The sequence below is a fragment of the Musca domestica genome, unplaced genomic scaffold, assembly GCF_030504385.1.
Source record: "Musca domestica strain aabys unplaced genomic scaffold, Musca_domestica.polishedcontigs.V.1.1 28, whole genome shotgun sequence".
Lineage (NCBI taxonomy): Eukaryota > Metazoa > Arthropoda > Insecta > Diptera > Muscidae > Musca > Musca domestica.
Genome location: NW_026712293.1, coordinates 8,004,805 through 8,024,612, shown reverse-complemented (window position 1 = coordinate 8,024,612; position 19,808 = coordinate 8,004,805). Strand labels below are relative to the sequence as shown.

The 19,808-nt window shown below is 32.6% G+C and overlaps 1 protein-coding gene across 1 annotated transcript; it reads right to left on the bottom strand.

Moving 5' to 3' along the window:
• Positions 1-14,494: 14,494 nt before the first annotated feature.
• On the bottom strand, positions 14,495-19,062 carry LOC131800483 (uncharacterized). The gene is made up of 7 exons (XM_059124345.1): positions 18,736-19,062; positions 18,050-18,160; positions 16,140-16,249; positions 15,508-16,068; positions 15,269-15,450; positions 15,034-15,196; positions 14,495-14,970 (listed from the first exon to the last, which is right to left on the bottom strand). Exons 3-7 carry the CDS (start codon positions 16,240-16,242, stop codon positions 14,495-14,497), a joined length of 1,485 nt encoding a protein of 494 aa, XP_058980328.1. The 5' UTR covers positions 16,243-16,249; positions 18,050-18,160; positions 18,736-19,062.
• Between the last annotated feature and the right edge of the window lie 746 nt (positions 19,063-19,808).

The window sequence follows — 19,808 nt, the reverse complement described above, 5'->3', positions numbered from 1 at the left end:
TGGGTATGCAACTCCTAATTTCAAATTCATGGCTTCGATTCCCTCTATGCTCTGTATGACTGTATCCAATAGCTTCTTGATACTGTGTACTGATGATCCATTCATTTTTGGCACATCTAATAGGCTTTCCACACAATGTGTGAATAGACTCCTCCTGAAAAGCTCCTTCATATGCTGAACTGGTTAACGGCATGTTTTGAATAATCTGCAAAGCCTCCCCTTCGAAGCTGACCTTAAACGAAACAGCTTATCTTGATCTGACGTATTTTTATCTTCGTGCACTAATGTGCGAAATAATTCGTAAAATGCATTCCAATCTTCACGACGTCAACTAAACTCCGAAATTTTTATTTTTTCGACCATTACGGATTTTCGTTTTGCCGCTTCTAAAGATGTCAACAATTCTGTCATTTGCATCTGAGCTTTGTCGAAATCTTCTCCTGACTGATCCCACTGTCCTGTTTCATGTTATGTGTAATTCCATACTTTCTACTTATAATACGGGTCATTTTTTCTCTTATCGTCCTTTTTTTTTTTTTTTGATTTCTGCAGAATGTTTCCTATTGATCTACCACATTCTTACGCATGTCTAGTAAGGTATTACTACGATATTTCCTACCTCGGTCCGCCTGCAACATAGCATCTAACACTTTGAAGATTGTATGATGTTGAGAGTAAATTTCTTGGCAACTAGGCATTTTGATAAGTCCTTTTAAAAATGTTGTTGTAGTCGATCGATGTTTAAACTTTTATAGATTTTGCTGTTTTTTTTGTTGATGTTTGCAATTGTTGATTGATGTAGTTGTTGAGTTTTATAGATTGTTAATTTGTGGTTGGTGAGTTTTTTCACTGCCGTTGCCACACTTGATGTTGTTAAAGTTGTTCGTTTCTAATGTTGAATAGTTTTGTTTGTTATGCCTTCGTTCTACCTGGAAGAAGTATCTTCTTTGTTCGGGATACCATAGTATTTTGTTGTTGCAAACTGGTCTGCCTTACCCCCTGGTAAACATTACCGTCTTTCTCCACTAATAAACAAACGTTGTGTTTATAAAAACAACAATAAAGGGTATCAAGCCTGACCATTTAAGCCGCCCGGGAGAATGTACAAAATACCTTTACCAAATACCTTTCATATACAACAATAAATATTCTAAAGTTAAATATTTCCCAGCCGCAATAAAATACCACATGTGAACAATTCGGTGATCCTGTGCGCTGACGCATACTAAAGGGCTGCTAGTGTGACATATTTCTCTATTTATGCCATGGAGAGAAAACGCTCATCATGTTAAGCCCTGTTTTATCAAATGCATAACAGTACGTGATATCCAATCAAATGCTCGATGTCTCGTCATATCTGTCAGAATCAAACCCATCGTCATAGCATGTAATGATGAAATAATGGGGATGTTGAATAGTGTGTCATACAAAAATTTTCTAGCAACAAATAACAACAATAATGAAACAATTACCAACGAAAAGCGTAATGACACGTAATGAAAGCGAAGCGCAATCGCTACCTGTTTTTCCGATACATGGAAAAATACATTTTCTTGGCGAATACGATACATTTTGACGAAAAAGGTCAATCGATATTAAAATACAATAATAATGCCATGGCAAAATCTTCTTAATATATATACACATTTTCAGTATTTGAGGTCTGTCCCCGAATTCTTATCAGGGCTGCGAATTATTAGAGGACATTCGGAATTCGGGGACAAAATTTTTAAATGTCAATATTTTTGGTTTTTTTTTTGGAATATTCACACATTCTTTCCTTAAATACACCTTAATTTTCAATATGTATAGTCAATAAGTATGATTTTTCGTGAAAAAAAAAAAAACAAAAAAATAAATTCATGGGGTTACCATGTTTTACCAAATTATCAACTTTTTTGATGCCCTTAATCATCGCAATTCTGTGATATATACATGTTTTCGCTTGGTAACTTCTCGAAATAATCATGTTAAGACCAACAAAGTATACGTATTCTTGATGAACGTAAAACTCTCAGACCATTTACGATGTCTGTCTATTTGTTTGTTTTTTTCTTTCGAAAAATACCTTTGTCTTTCATTTTACCTAGAAAATACAGGTATCAATGGAAAATGATTCAACTAATAAATTTCTTAAAAAAAAACTTGTGTTTAAAAAACTGACCTGACCAGGAATTGAACCAGGGTCACCTGAGTCGCAATCAACAAAACTAACAACAGCTTAACATCTGTGTACGTGAACCAAATAAACTGTTCATATTGGTACAAACACAATTTTATTAAAATAATGTGCAAAATAATATGTGAATTCTATTATTTCAATTATAATAGGTTTATATCATATTTTCTTCTTTGCTTTTTTGCGGAAAATTTCATATTTCTATGCCTATATCAGCCGTGAGCAAATAAGAAAGAAATAATTTAAGAGAGTAAAAAATTTTTAATTTTCATAATTTGGCATGAACTTTTTGATACATCGATATTGTGAACCAAATATTTAAAATTAACAAAAGTCTTAAATCTGATTTATAAAAAGAAGAAATAGGCATCATGTCCAGTATATATTTCATCTAATAATAGTAGTAAAAAAGTAGAACAAAAACTGAACTATAAATACCTGCATTTTAATTTTCATGGGCCGTTACTTTCCATGACGATGCTGTTAAGAGTTGCAGATGCAACATCATCATGAACTTTTGTTTATAAACATGTTGCACGATTCAGATTGCGATTTTAGATCATTCTGTTGCAGTGGAGCGGTGGTCGGGTTGGTTAAGGGCAACTGTTGGCATGCACTGGGTTGGGAGTTCAAATCCGCGCTGGGGCATTTTAAGTTTACTTATTTTTTTTTTTTTGGAACATAAAACGGATGAATTCGGTAGCGTATGTAAATGGTACAGGGTATATATCATTTGGTACGGTTAAAACAGTAAAATAAAAAAACGATGTCCGTCCGTCCGTCTGTCTTTTTGGCTGGCTGGTGCGCACGATAACTCTCGAAGGGAGTATCCGATTTGGTCCAAACTTGGTACATCGTAATATTTTTGTCAAACTTAGATCGAGTTCGGAGATGGGCATATCGGTCCACTCCTTCTGGTACCTCCCCCACAAAGGTCGACATTTTCAAAAAATACATTTTTTGCATAGAAAGAGAAAGGATAATCCGATTTTGCTCCAACTTTGCAAATCCTAATATTTGCGTCAGTGCTATGTCTGGTGTGAAAATGGACAACATCGGCCCACTCCTTCTGGTACCTCCCCCACAAAGGGTCAAAATTTTAAATAATTACAACTCTCATAAAGTGTGATGTAAGAGTCCGATTGTCTTCAAATTTCACACATCCCGATATTTATATTAACACAATGTCTTGTGTTAGGATGGAATATATCGGTCCACTCCTTCTGGTACCTATTCACAAAAAAAAAATTCTGCACAGAAAGAGATGTATTAATGCGAATTTGTTCCAACTTTGCAAATCCTAATATTTGAATTTATGGATATTCAAAATGTTGAGCCTTTGTGGGGTGGTACCAGAAGGAGTGGATCGATATATCCCATCTTCACACAGATCTTTTATTAGTGGAAATAATGGGATGTGTGAAACATAAAGAGAACATCATGATTACTTCGGATTTTAGAAACGTTTTGGTTATTCAAAACTTTGACCCTTTGTGAGGGATTAACCAGAAAGAATAGTCCGATCTCTACCGTTTTTATACCCTCCACCATACATAGTATGGAGGGTATATTAAGTTCGTCATTCCGTTTGTAACTCATCGAAATAATAATTTTAGACCCAACAAACTAAATATATTGAAATCACGCTACAGTCGAAACTAGTTAAGATAGGAAACTAAAATTTTGCAAAGATCTGTCTTTGGTCTACAGGCCGGTTAGGTTCGAAGATGGGCTATATAGGTCCACGATATCGTATAGCCCCCATATAACGGTACCCCCCGAAATTCGGTATTTTTATTATTTCAGCCACATTTTTCAATGAAATTGTCTGAAATTGTACACAAGGAGTTCGTAACGATTACTTTTCCCCTTGCAGAGAATTATCTATATACTTCCACGATATCGATATTCGGTATTTTGATGATTTTAGTCACATTTTTAATGGAATTGTCTGAATTGTACACAAGAAGTTCCTAATGAGTACTTTACCCCCTGGCAGAGAATTGTCTATATAGGTCCACGATATCGTATATCCCCCATACAACGGTACCCCCAAATTCGGTATTTTGATGATTTCACCCACATTTTTCAACGAAATTATCTGAAAATTCTCTCGAAGTGTTCCTTGTGAATACTTTATCCCCTTAAAGAGAATTGTCTGTATTGGTCCACGATATTGTGTAGCCCCCATATTACGGTACCCCCCCGATATTCGGTATTTTGATGATTTTAGCGACATTGTTCAATGGAATTGTCTGAAATTCTACACAAGGAGTTCTTTGTGAGTACTTTACCTCCTGAAAGAGAATTGTCTATATATGGCTACAATATCGTATATCCCCCATATAACGGTGCCCTGATATTCGATATTTAGATGATTTTATCCACACTTTTCAACGGAATTCTGAAATTGCATAAAAGGAGTTCCGTGTGAGTACTTTATCCCCTGAAATAGAATTGTCTATATAGATCCACAATATCTTATATCCCCCATGTATCGGCACCTTCCAATATTCGGTATTTTTAAGATTTTAACAGTTAAAATTCTTAATGGATTGTATGTTTTTGAAAATTTTCTAATTCTTCTCAAATGGTGGGGGTATTCAAAGTTCGGTCCGGTCGAACTTACTGTTTTTTACTTGTTATAAAAAATCCTGTGTTGATAGAAATATTGAGATGTACCAAGTCTGGAGTGGAATCAGATATTTATTTCGCATTTTATAAGCCTAATTGATATACAAAATGTCAACCTTTTTGGGAGAGGTACCTGAAGAATTGTATTCCATCTTTTCGCCAGACCTTGGGTTAATAAAATTATTGGGATGTGTGAAATTTGAAGACAACCGAACTCGTACATCACACTTTATTAGAGTTGTAACCATTCAACATTTTTACTCTTTGTGGGGGAGGTACTTGATGGAGTCGACCAATATTGTCCATTTTCACACCTGACCTGGCACTGACGCAAATATTAGGATTTGCATAGTTGGAGCAAAATCGGAATATCGTTTCTCTTTCTGTGCAGAAAATATATATATTGGACCTATGCGTTCCATCTTAACACCAGACATTGGGTAATTAAAATTATTGGGAAGTGCGAAAGTTAAAGACAATCGGACTCTTAAATCACATTTTATAAGAGTTGTAATTATTTAAAATTTTGACCCATTGTGGGAGTGGTACTAGATGGAGTGGACCGATATTGTCCATTTTCGTATCTGACCTAGTGCATCTGAAGCAAATATTAGGATTTGCAAATTTAGAGCAAAATCGGTTTATGCTTTCCCTTTCTGTACAATATATTATTTTCTTTGAAAATATTGACATTTTGTGGGGGAGGTACAAGAAGGAGTGGACCGATATTGCCTATCTCGGAACTTGATATAAGTTTTGACAAAAATATTACGATGTACCAAGTTTGGACCAAATCGGTTAGTCCCTTTGAAAGTTATCGTGCGAATTACGGGTATGAAAAAATGAAAAATTAAAATGACAAGAGCTTTGGCTTAATGCCACTTTATTCTTCTTCTGTGATCTTAAGACTAAATGTATTCAAGTTCTTTTTGACAATTTATTTTGTATTAATGCTAAGTTGACAGATACGGCGACAATGTTGTGTAATATTGTTGCTGCTTTCTGTTGACTTTAAAAAACGTTTTGTTTATGCTTACTCCGTATATTATCGATTATGCTTATTTGGTATATTATTGATTTTATTGGTTTAGCTGATTCAGAATTGATTGTTTCGAAATATTGATTTAGCATTGGCAACGGAAGCAACATCAGTGCGATCGTTGTTATGTTATTGTTTCAAGTATTTCTGGACAATAATGCTGATGTCGTCGTCAGCGTTAATGGCAACATTAGGGTGAAGGTACGTAACTCCTCCCCCTTTTGTCATAGGATTCTCCTGAATTCTGTATTTATTTTGGATTGTTCTTAGTTTTAGAAAAAAAATATAATAGTAATGCTTAAAATTATTATTATTGCAATTGTGCTTGTATCTGAAATTATGTTCCTTATTTTTAGTTCTTGTATTTCTTTAATATTTTTTATTTCTCTTATTACTATTTCCTTGAATGATGGTGTACTTGAAAAATTATAATTTTTTTTCATGTTATCTTCGTCAAATTTTTGAATATATATTTCTTGTTTGTTTGAATATTGTTCATCTTCTATTATGATTGTACAGTTTATAAAGTCAATAAGAGTGTTGTTTTTTATTGTGTGAGTTATTTCTCTTTCATTACATTTCTCTTTTATTAACATTTTATTTGCATTTTGTATGAGTATCGTGCCATCATTTATTACCTCTACTACTGTTTTGAAGTCTTTTATTAATTTACAGTCATTTTCCGTTATACAATTTTTGCTTAGCTTAAGTTCTCTTAGAGTTTTTTCGTTTTCAAACTTGTAGGTTTTGTTATTTATGTTTATTATTTCTTCGATTTCTGCGTCTATTTTCTCATTATTACTGTTAGTAATAGGAATAATGCGTATGATTTTAGTAGTGATGATGTCAATGGGAATTTTGATAGCGATAACTATATTTCCCTCATGAATCATTACATCCATTCTTATTAATTTAATTTTATAAAAATCGATACTGTATTTACTTAATTCCTCGTTTGTTAATATGGATGGATGAAATAGTTTGTATCTAGCCGAGGCTATAGAGTCCAGTATGATATCTATTTTGTCATTCAGAAATTTAAATTTTATTATTTGATCGTGATATAAGATTTCGTTTCTAAGTTCGTTATTGTACGTATTGATGTTATTAAGTGTGTTAGTTATTTTCTCACGATCATCTATTATTGTCTCTTTTAGGTTATTAATGGATTTTTGGATATTATCGTTTACATTTATTTGTTGGTTAATAGTATTTATGATTTGGTGATTATTTTCTTGATGGTTTATGAGATGCTGTAAAATGTTTTGGCGATCCGAGTCGTCCATGACACCGAACAGCCATTTTTGTACTGTTCCTCCTATATTAAGTAGTCCCCGTTTCTGTCTGATCCGGGTATTTGGTGTTATAGACCCGATCTTTGACCTGTGTCGAGTTCGTATTTATCTTCTCTTGTAATTGTCTTTATATTCTGTTCCATTTGACTTATCAATTCCAAAATTTCCGCTGGGTTGATCAAATGTAGTACGATTTTTGTGTTGTTGACTATTTCTACTTGGGATACTTCTATGGGTATGAATCCGATTTCAGTTTGAAGGGGTGTGATTTCTACCACCGCCTTCGTCTGGGTTATTAGAATGATCAGGATGATGGGGATGATTGTCTGAAAATTTGGTAGGTCGTTTGATATTAGAATCGTGAATATTGGTAAGATTCTGTTTAATAAATTTTGCCGTTTCTTTATGCTTGACGTTTTTGTAATTTTTAATGAACCCGTTCTCTCTATTTTCGGTGTATGTTTCCCTGTTTTTGTTTGCATTTTCTATTTTTGTTCGTTTTATATTTTTAAGTCGTTCATATATTTTATTATGGTCGGCCACATGATTTTGGGCTTCAAGGGGTGTACACCCAATTGTGCTGTGATAATTGTTGTTATAAAGAGTAATAGCCTTATTCATTTGCATAATAACTGGTATTTTCTCTTCGATATTAAGTGTTCTAATTTTATCTGTTATGGTGTTATTAAGTCGCTCTGCGTCTGAGTTTCCGGTGTGACTATTTGGTTTAGTTGTATGAAATTCTATATTTTCTCCTCTTAAATATTCTGTTACTGTTCCCGATTTAAATTCATTATCGAAAACGATTTTTTTTTACTTTTCCCTTTATAGCGATAAACTCTTGAATCTTACTTAGGATAGTTCTTGCATTCCTATCTGGGAGTGGAAAACATATGGCATGTTTTGAAAATTTGTCTATAAAAGTTATAAATGATTGTTTACTATTTATATATGTATCAATGTGAACTACTTCGTTTATTGTTTTCGGGGTTTCTGTTGTGTAGAATTTACTTTTGATTGGGTTGCGGTCATATTTCCCACCGCTGCATACATCGCAGTTATTTATAGTTTTATGGATTTGTATTCTTAGATTTGGATTATAGATTATCGATTTTAGTTTCTCATACGTCGCCACTATGCCGCAATGGCAGCTTTCATTTTTGTGAAAGAGGGCAATTTGAGTTTTCAATTCATCTTCATTTTCTATATCCCTAGCGTACTTTGTACACTTCACGAACTTAATGTGATGATTCATGGAGTACTCACTCTCTATTATTTTGTAGACTTTGTAATATTCGTGATCATTAAGGTATGAATATATTCCCACCTTGCCCTTTACCAGTTCTCTGCGCAAGATTTCGAGGGTCAATCCGTTATCAATATCGTCTTTGTCTAGGAAAATTCTTTCGTTTCCGAAAACTACAGTTGTTGGGTTTTGTTTCTTTTCCACGAGGATTATTTGTGTTTTGAATCTGTTAACCACTGTCTCTAGTATTGGTACGTTATACCCTAAGTCGTACTCTTGAGAGTGAACTGTTTGTACCTCTAATGAGGCGATATCGTCTTGATCTATGTCCCCACTTAGTAAATCAGCGGTTCGTGCCTCTTGATTGTCGGTTTCCGGTTGCCAACAGTTTATTTCATCCTCTCGTATTCTACTCAGGAAATCCGCTATGTAGTTGGTCTTTCCTTTTATGTATTCGAGAGAGAAGTTGTACTCTCCTAGACTTATTAACCATCTCTGGAGTCTTGGGTTGATATCTTTGCCGGAGTACTTCGTCATTAACCACTTCAGCGGTTGGTGATCGCTTTCGAGATCAAATTCTCTACCATATATATATGGTCTGAAGTATTTTACTGCCCAGACGATGGCGAGTAATTCTTTTTCCACCGTAGCATAATTACATTCATGTCTGTTTAATGTACGAGATGCATAAGCAATTGGGTGTCCTTCTTGAGAAAGTACTGCCCCGATTGCGAAATCGCTAGCATCAGTAGTTATTTTAAATTTCTTATAGAAATTCGGATATCTCAGTATTGGGGTGTTCGTCACCAAATCTTTTAATTTTTCGAACACTACCAAATAATTGGGATCGTTTGTATTTATTGGCTGACCTTTTTTCAGGCATACCGTCATTGGGTGTGCAATTTTTGCGTAATCTTTGATGAACCTCCTATAAAATCCTGTCATTCCCAGAAAGGATTTTATTTGTTTTGCAGTGTTTGGTATTCTCAATTTTCGAATAATAGAGACTTTATCAGGATTTGGTTTTATACCCTTAGCGGTTAATACATGACCTAAGAATTGAGTATCTTTCTTCAAAAAATCACATTTGTCAACTTGTATTTTAAGCTTAGCTTTACGTAGGGTTTTTAATATTTTCCTCAAAGTGACCATATGCTCCTGGAGTGATGTACTGAATATAAGGATATCATCCATATATACAACACATGTTTTGTTGATGTGATCCTTAGGGACCTCATTCATCAACCTTTGGAAAGTCGAGGGGGCATTTTTCAGCCCAAAAGGTATTCGAACAAATTCGTAATGACCTGAAGGTGTTGAGAAAGCCGTTTTTCTTCCTCTCTAACTAATATCTGGTGAAAGCCTCTCGCCAGATCAAGAGTTGTGAAGTATTGGGCTCTACCCAGTCTGTCCAATAATGAGTTTAGATTAGGAATGGGATACTTATCATCCACTGTGAACTCATTTAGTTTCCTGTAATCGATAACGATTCTGTATTTCCTTATCCCTGAGTTGTCCAATTTTTTGTCCACAATCCATAGTGGGCTATTGTATGGTGAATTACTTTTTCGTATTATATTTTGCCTAAGCATGTCCTCAATTTGACGATTTATCTCCGACTCGTGTATCTGCGGATACCTATATGTTTTTGAATATAAAGGTTTGTCTGTAGTTGTAACTATTTCGTGAAATATTTCGTGTGTCGCTGAAAGGTTGTCTCCTTCTTTAAAGAAGAGATCTTTAAAATCGTTAAGTAACCTTAGGGTTAGCTGTTTCTCTTAAGAGTTTAAATGGCTTAAGTCGAAATTATCTATGTTGTCGTTTTCTATTGATTCGAGTGTACAGATATCGTCCATATACTCTGGGTATATGTATTCCTCGAAATATAATTTTTGACCTAGCATTTCTATGAATTTTAGTTCGCTGTCTATTTTAGCTTTAAATCCCGTTAGAAAATTCTGACCAATTATGCCAGAAAAATTTTTGTTGGAAAAATGTATTATTTTCCATTGCAAGTTACCCTCACACCTTAATTCCTTTGGGAACGGTGTTACTACTTCATATTTTACTTCCTTGGTCCCACTAAGTGTTTTGTAAACGCATGGATTTTTTAATTCTGACATTGGGTAGTCTTCTTTAAGAATACCTTCTTTTAAGATGCTAGTGGTTGAACCTGTGTCCACTAGGCACCTAATCTTCTGTTTTCCTATTGATAATGATACTAAGGGTAATTGTGCCCTTGAGGCAATGTCAAAAAATTTAATTCATTTTCTGTTTCGAATCTTTCTTCCTGAGCGGTGTCTATCTCCATATATATGGGTTCATTATCACGATTAGTATATTGAGTCCCTATACTCATATAAGAATTTCGGGTTTGCCCCGAGCTTTGTCTATTATTATAATTATTCCTGTGTTGAAATCCAATATTGTTATCTTGTGTATTGTTTCTTTGTTGGTTAGTGTTAATACGGTTTTGGTATGGTCGTTTTGAATGTTGGCTAGTATTAGTTTCATGTGGTTGATTAGTTGATTGATTTTGAGTATTATTTTGTTTGTGTCTATAGTGAATGACTCTTATTTGAGTATACCTTGTAATAACTTCATTCAGAGTACTATTTTGGCCTATATGAGACCTTAAGGGAATATCTATTTTTTCAATTAATATATTAACTAAATCTTTGTCCACTCTGCTGGGTTCATATATTTGTGGTTTCATTTCATCAAAAAGATATATTTGGCTGAGTTCGTATTTAGTCTTTTCAAAATAATTAAATAATTCTCGTAAATTACTCACTTTAACATTACGACACTTATTAAATACGTCCCTATATGTTGATTTTGGACGGTGATAGTCCATCAGCTTAGTTTTTATCTGTTGCCAAGATGCGTCAGGTCCTATCTCCCGGATGTAATTTCCTGTTGTTCCAAGAATTTTTTCATTCATCACGATGGCCATGGATAAACGTATTAGCTGCTGGTTATTCCTGGGGCATAAATCAAGTATTGCTTCCACGGATGCGGTAAATGCTGTCACCGAATGGTCCTTGTCTAGTGGTTTTAGTTGCCGAAATTGTGCCAATATGTCTTTCGGAGTAAGCAAGATTTGTTGTTCAGGTTCTTGTATTTGTTGTTGTATTTGCTGCTGTTGCAGCTGTTGATGAAGTTGGTTGATAGCCATTTCTTGCCTTCTAACTACTTCACTTAGTTCATTAATTTGTTCTTGTTCCATTTGTAAATTTCGATTTGCGTCGAAAACTTCTTGTCTATTCATAAATTTTTAGATAAAATCTTCGCTGTTTTTTGTTTTCGATATTTTTATCTGTCATAACTTGCAAAACAAGTCAGCGATTCTTTAAAACTTGCTATTTCTAAATATGTCTCTCTTTGCCAGAAACCTGAGATGAATATGGAATATATGATTTTCCATAAATTGGATATAAATGTTTCATTTTCTTGTAATATTGCCCATACCAATATTTGTATATCTACTAGATGAAGCATGAAAATGGAATACTTCGATCGACTATATCTGGTACCTCACGCACATGTTCACATTTTCTAAAAAATATGATATATTTTATGTAAAGTTAAAATATTACCAAAGTTAAATGTTTCAAATGTTGGTAGGTCTATTGTATTTAATGATAAAAAAAATTGTACTATTTATAATACATTACCAAATTCATCCGTTTTATGCTCAAAAAAAAATAAAATAAATAAAAGTAACATGACCCAGCGCAGATTTGAACTCCCAACTCAGTGCATGCCAACAGCTGTCCTTAACCAACCCGACCACCGCTCCACTGCAACAGAATGATCTAAAATCGCAATCTGAATCGTGCAACATGTTTATAAACAAAAGTTCATGTTGATGTTGCATCTGAAACTCTTAACAGCATCGTCATGGAAAGTAACGGCCCATGAAAATTAAAATGCAGGTATTTATAGTTCAGTTTTTTTCTACTTTTTTATTACTATTATTAGATGAAATATATTCTGGACATGATGCCTATTTCTTCTTTTTATAAATCAGATTTAAGACTTTTATTAATTTTAAATATTTGGTTCACAATGTCGATGTATCAAAAAGTTCACGCCAAATTATGAAGAATAAAAATATAGGAATAGAAATATGACATTTTCCGCAAAAAAGCAAAGAAGAAAATATGAGATAAACCTATTATAATTGAAATAATAGAATTCACATATTATTTTGCACATTATTTTAATAAAATTGTGTTTGTACCAACATGAACAGTTTATTTGGTTCACGTACACAGATGTTAAGCTGTTGTCCTTTCAGGTAGTTGCATTTCTCATAACAAACCATTCCCTTTAGTATACATTCAAGCTAGCGGCCATCAAAATGTAAAACTATTGTTTTTATTTAGATTGCGAAATCATCAGTAGTGTTGTGGCTCGATCGGTAGGCGGCTGGCGCTGAGTTATTTTTGTTGATTGCGACTCAGGTGACCCTGGTTCAATTCCTGGTCAGGTCAGTTTTTTAAACACAAGTTTCTTGTAAGAAATTTATTAGTTGAATTATTTTCCACTGATAGCTATATTTTAAAGGTTATTTCTTTGAGCATCAGTTACACTCGTTTCAAATTTTAGAATTTTAGCTCATTCCGTTTGGCCAATACGAATATGCTGCTTCTAGTATATTTAAGTGATTTTTGTACCCTTTTAGTACATATTTATATTCATTAAAATTCAAAGGAGAAGTCGTTCAATATAGTTTAGAAAAAAAAAAAAAAAAAATTTGATAAAATTTAACATAGCGGTGGCAACCCCTATTGCTGTATATGATACGCGCATTTCAGGTACATTGGTCGAAATGATTCACAGTATAACAGATGACCCCAAATAAATCTCAAAGAATATAAAACCTCGTACACTGAGAGAAATTTCTGCATCAATATAATGAATTTCTGCATTGGCCCAATGAAATGTTTCATTAAAAAAAGACCAAAGAAACATTTCATTGGATGAATGATTTGAAAACATTTATTTAATGAAACGTTTCCATCATTGGATGGATGAAATATTGCATTAGATTAATGACAGCCATTCATAGATGTATTGAAACAAGTTCATAGAATATATGAAATATCTTCACATATTTAATGTATAGTTGCATTCGTCGAATGAATCATATTCACACATATATTGAAAAAGTTTCATTGGACTAACGACAAAGTCATTAACCCAATGAAACATGTTCATTGATGTAATGAAATAAATTCATTGATTTAATGAAGCTTTCATTTATTCTATGAAACATAATCGTTAATTCAATGCAACATCTTCATAGATATAATGAAATTTATTCATGAATAGAATAAAATGTCTTCATAAATCCAATGAAATGTGTTCATAGATTGAATGAAACATATTCATACAACAAATGAAACATTAATACAACAAATGAAACCCCTTCATATGCTAAATGAATGATGTACATTTAAATAATGAAAGGGTTTCTTTGATTTTATGAAATTGTTAATTTTTTATGAACGGGTTTCATTTGTTGTGTGAATATGTTCAGGCATTATTTACCATTTAGACAAGAATATATTCACATACTTATTTTTTTATTTTTCTTTATTTTGTAAAAACGTATCTTTTTTTAATTCATTTACAAACAAAAGAGGTCTTAGATATCTATGTTAAACTCAAAAATAATAAATTCATATTGTGACTTGTTTTGCAAGCGGTTTTTAAAAATTAATTTTGTAAATATTATTTAATCAGTGTTACAAAAGTTCATGTTTCTTCTTACATATCATATTTTGTAAACAATTCTACTTAGTTATAATTCATTCTTCAGTCCATTTTGATTTGTTTTTAACAGTAATATATTTAATATATTTTTAGCATACAAGTTCTTATAAAATACTATAACTTTTTTTACTTATATAGTCTATAAGTCTTTATTTGTAATTACTTGAGGAATTTAGGAACGTTTGTTATTTGCATAAATCTAATTTTCGAACTTATTTTTAATTGATATGAAGATATCAATATAAAAATAGCTTAATTATTATTTAATTTAGTGTTTTAAATATCTGAGAATTTATAACTTATTAAATTGAAACCAATTACTCAGATTGTTTCTCTAAATCATCCAAGAGGATGCTTACCTTTGACTTTTTCTTTGAGCATGAACTTATTTCAAAAAAGTAGTTTTCCAAAAAGATCCAAAATGTTTCAGATGCTGTGGGATATTGTAAATTAAATAAATGGAACAATTTAAAACAAATATCCAAAGAGCGAAGAAAATTAGGAAACCGTATGAGGTCACCATCAAAATAAACAAAAATTTCATGTATATCATCCAGACTTCCGATTCCCAATATAAAAGGCTGAATATGTTCTTTCATCTTTAACAAAAAATCAATATGGTCGTGTAATTCTTGCAAAGTCTTTCCCAAAAACAAAAACGTCTTCTGGGAGTCCTTTATTGTATAGCGAGATATTTCTTTCTTTCCGAGAATTGTTTTTCGAACTTGCCGCCCAGTCGGGAAAAGAACATAATGTAAAATCCACAGGGTTTTCACTGCAAATGTGCCTCGATCTGCAAATAATAACGTTAAATTAGGTTTGATCAATTTGTTGAGCTTGACTTGAAGACTCTTACCGTTTTCCAAATCTTCGTCCTGGAGAGTTTCTAACATTTTTGACTCACCATGACATTTAAGTTGCTTAGATTTTTTCAAAAAGTTAAACAACTTTAGGATTTTTTGGTCCCAGTTGAGCATTTTGTTGTGCGATTTATGCATTATTGAGAAGTCAATATCAATCTGAATTTAAAACAGTTTTTGTAGAATTACGCTAAAATTATCAAATGTTTACTATTTGATATATATACTCACCAACTTATAATGTGATTTATATTCAGGCCACTTTTTAAGAATCTCTCGTAGGCTACTGCATTCGTTAAGTACTTGATTAAGTCTATAGTTGGCACAAGAAATCCACTTTGTTTCAAACTCTTCAGCTGAAAGCTTGTCATATTTAAGAACTTGCACCAAATCCTCTCCATTCTCCTCAGGCACTGAAAATACAAATTAATTAAAAACCATTACTAAGCCACAAATTCCACATTTCCTACCAAAAGTAATTTTAGCCTTTTTTGACGCCGTAGGTGATTCGTTTTCCAGCATAAAAATCTGCTTGCTTTGTTTTTTAAGATTTTGGGATTTTACATAAATTTTTCCTCTACGTTCTGTTCGATAGAATTCAAGTTTTTCAGTCGGAAATAGAGACAATATTTGCGTTTCGAGTTTGTAGCTTGCTTGAAGAGTTATTGGTGCGTCTTTTCTTGCAAAATGCTGGGCAGCAATGTTTATAATGAAAACTCTTAATTCATCTGTGAGAAACTTGTTTTTTTCGTAAAACTGAAGCACACGTTCCCCATTTTTATTACTTTGCAATATCTCCAACATATTGACGTTATCGACTTCTTCCGTATCAGATGAGTTATACGAATCGGCTTTTTTGGGAAAAACTAGAGGACTTGAACATTCTGCCCAAAATGGATGGTTAATATCATGTCTCCACTTTGTGAAATGGTGAATGAACTGGGCCTTGTCTCCAATTCTCCAATTCTGTGTCAGCTCTTTAACATGTTCCTCAGTTAGTATTTTCAAAATATCAATAGAAATATGTTCACCTATAAGAAGTTAACGTTATTATAGCACAAAAAACTAATTATATAGGTTCAGCATATAAGTTAAATCTTACGTATGAGTATGTCCAATTTGTCTTCTATACCCCATGATATAAGTAAGTTTTTCAAGGCATCTTCTTCCCCACAGCTCAAAGTCTCCGAATTTGTTTCAGACATTTTGAAACTAAAAATAAATTGTTTAGCATGGAAAAAGGTATTTTTAAATTGTTTCTTTGAAACGAAGCATAAATTTTCCCTTAGCGGTATTAATCAATGTGGCCGGTGGTCCAATTAATTCCTCAAGCTTCAAAACGGAATATTCTCCTTTATCATTTGGAATAATTTCAAATGCAGTGTAGTGTTTCAAATACGTACTGTTTAGAACTTGTTGACAAACCAAATAAACTGTGAGTTGTGAAACAACGATGTTGACAATTTTGTATACATCATCTTTTTTTGTTGCTACAAAATACGAACTTTTGTATGTGATATTTTTATAAACAACTTTTTCAAAAGTCTTTATAGTATTTTTTGCAACTTTTAATTTGTGGCTTATAACGTCCAGCAAATAATCTTGACACTCGCTGATATTGGAGCAAATAATATCCGGAATCTCAGTTTTTTCTAACAAAAAATCTGCGAACACAAATTGATATTTTTTTGCCATGGAAACAGAAATATTTTTTCTAGACGTGATTGCGTGAGCATACAATTTAAAGCTCCTATGTTTTGCCTCATACGGAAAACACCAAAAATTTCGTACTGGGCCGCAAGCCCTTATAACTTCAGGATAATGCGTCAGTATATGAAACTTAGGTTTAAGTTTATCATTAAATAACTTGAGATACATTTTATTATGTCTTTTTATATTACTTTCCAAAGAATTTATCAAGAAGACGTCCACTCGAAAAGACAATATAGTATCTACTATTTCAATTAATGTTAGTACGAGCTGCCAAACTTCATCGCCACGTGGCACGAAATCGCCTACCATAATGGGAAAATATATAACAAAAGTTAGCATTTCACGAGCAGACATTTTTAAATGCTTTTTTTTCCAAATGTAGCTTGGTAATATCTGGTGAAAAATTACCAATTTCAAGCTCTCCATACTCAAAGCATCGTTTACGTTTATTTAATTCTTCAAGTGAAAAGTATTTTTTGGTTGTAACCAAATACAATATGACATTTGTCATGTCATAGTGGCATACGCCCTCCAAGACATCATGCATTGCGTCTACGCTTATATTGTCAATTACATGAAAGCTTGGAATTTTGTTGAATTCACATTTTTCAATGATTCCGGTTTTCTTTGAATCAGTAATTTCTAATGCGCTGTTATATTTTCCGTAGTCCCGCCTGAGCTCCGGATTGGCCGAACATGATTTCTGACTAGATTGATAATCAATCTCACAAAAACGGCAAAACTTTCCGTTGAAATTTTTTATGAACCCAAGAATACTATTCAAACCCAAATTGTCGCCCAGAATTAAAAGAGGTATAAAATAAACATGAAATGTAGCACCGTCTGACATCTCTATATCCAAACCTTCGGTTTCTAAAAATGCCATTTGTTCAACTACTGATGCAAGACACTTTTTATTCCCGAATTTTTGTATGTCTTTGTTTTTAATGCTTCCTAGGAAAAAAATATTGTTCAATTTTGTGGCGTTAGGCAGTGTAGGAAAAGAAAAGTATAAATTGCAGATTGAATGGGTAGTGGCGTGGGAACCTAATGGGTTATTAATCTCGATATCGTCGGAGTAAAAGTTATAAGGAATTAATAGTTTACCGGGATACCGGCTAACCTTTTTTTGCCACAGTGGTCCCTGAATAATATTTTGAAATTCATTGGAGTTTTCAAGTTCATGACAAATCGACCGCATTTGGTAAAAATTTTTATTTTTTTCTAGAATTTTTTTGAACATAAATGCCATAGGCATTGTTGTAATTTTTGTTGTCAAATTTGAGTGGACCAACTTACCTTTAGTATGAGCTAGTGTTTCTCTTTGATCAATCACCGTTTCTTTTAGATCTTGAAGAAGATTAATCTCTTTTAGTTTTTCGGAAAGCAAATACTCCGTTTTAAGCTTTTCTAAAATTGCAGAATATTTTGATAGTAATATTGATAATTTTGAGGACAAATTATTATCTAAGTCTTTTGCAAAGGCATTTATTACTTCCAAAAACGGGTTAACGACTGCATCAATGACATTACCATAAATAAAAGTAACATCTTTTCTTGAAAAATTATAGTTTGAATGCATACTTGTTAGGAATTTAATAACGTTCTCGCTAACCCTTTCAAATTTCTTTTCTTCCGATTCAGGCTGCAAATAGTTTGAAGGAGTTGGAGAAACGTCAATATTTTGTTCGCATTGATTGTCAAGAATAACCGGAATGTCTGCTTCTATTTCCTCAATTTGTTTCACACTTGTTAAAACCCGCGTCTCTTTTATTTGATTTTTTTGTTCTTGGGGAGAAAAACTGCTGTTATGCCGTTTTGCTATATGTCTTTGAAAAGACCTATATTCATAATTTTGACCACAACACTTGTATAAATCAGTAGATTTCAGAAAATGATCACCCCGAAGGTGTTTAAAGAAATGTTTTTTGTCACAAAACTTTTTTTTACACATAAAGCAAATCATTTTATTTTGTGTTATTTACCACTGTTTTTTATTTTGTTTGAAGTATGTATTTCTTTTATTTTTATTTAATTCACAAACTCACTTTTAAATGTTCTCCGATTGAAAACCACAATGAAATGAATAAGCAATTTTCTATTTCACTTCGCTGAACCAAAAATATGTGACAAACAAAAATATACCGTTATAATTGATCGTTACTCTATTTTGTTAGTGGAGTTGTTCAGACGAAAGAGATATGTGTGTGTGTAGTTGTTGCTTCCATAGTTTGCCAACAAGTTCATGAGTACACATTAAATGTGATGCAAACTTTTCAGAATAAAAAACGCGTCAAAATATAAACTTTTTTTATGTAGAACGAGTACCAATCCGCTTTTTCGAAACAAATATAGACGACATTTGTTATTATTAAAAATGTTTTGTGTTCTATTAAAAACTAATGGAGTGAAGCTTTATTTAAAACACAAGTATACAATACACATAAATACATTGCGAATTATTAAAATACTTATAATAAATGTACTTATAATTAATGTTTTTAAGAAACCAGATATATGTCTGTACACTTACGTAAACTGTTTGTTTATTTATAGTATATTAAAAATAAAATAAAAGCAAATTAAATAATAATTGCCTAAGGGCAAAATCCTTTGAAAATGTTATTGTTTTGCAAGTTTCGAGGTACGATTCCACAAATATAGTCTCAAACGGAAAATGTCAAATGATTTCAATTTATTGATAATTATTTGACATAAAATTGAAAGATTAATTGTTTGGTGAGAAAAGGCCTGTACGATTTGGCTTCAAAACGATAAAACATACGATAAACAATATATTTCCAATATGTTTCCCGTGAAAAAGCCTTAACGCAATATAAAATTCTTAAAATTTCTTTAAATTCTTTACATCAATGTCTCAGAGGTTTGATAAATACAGAACGGAGCAATACATAAATATTAAAAAAAAACATAAAAAATGGTTAAAGATGCAAACATGTTTATTACTTCGTCTGTAGCTGTCACAAGTTCCGGATCACTTTTCGATTTTATTGCGATTATATTTTTTCTTTTTCAAGTGTACACAAAATATATCAGA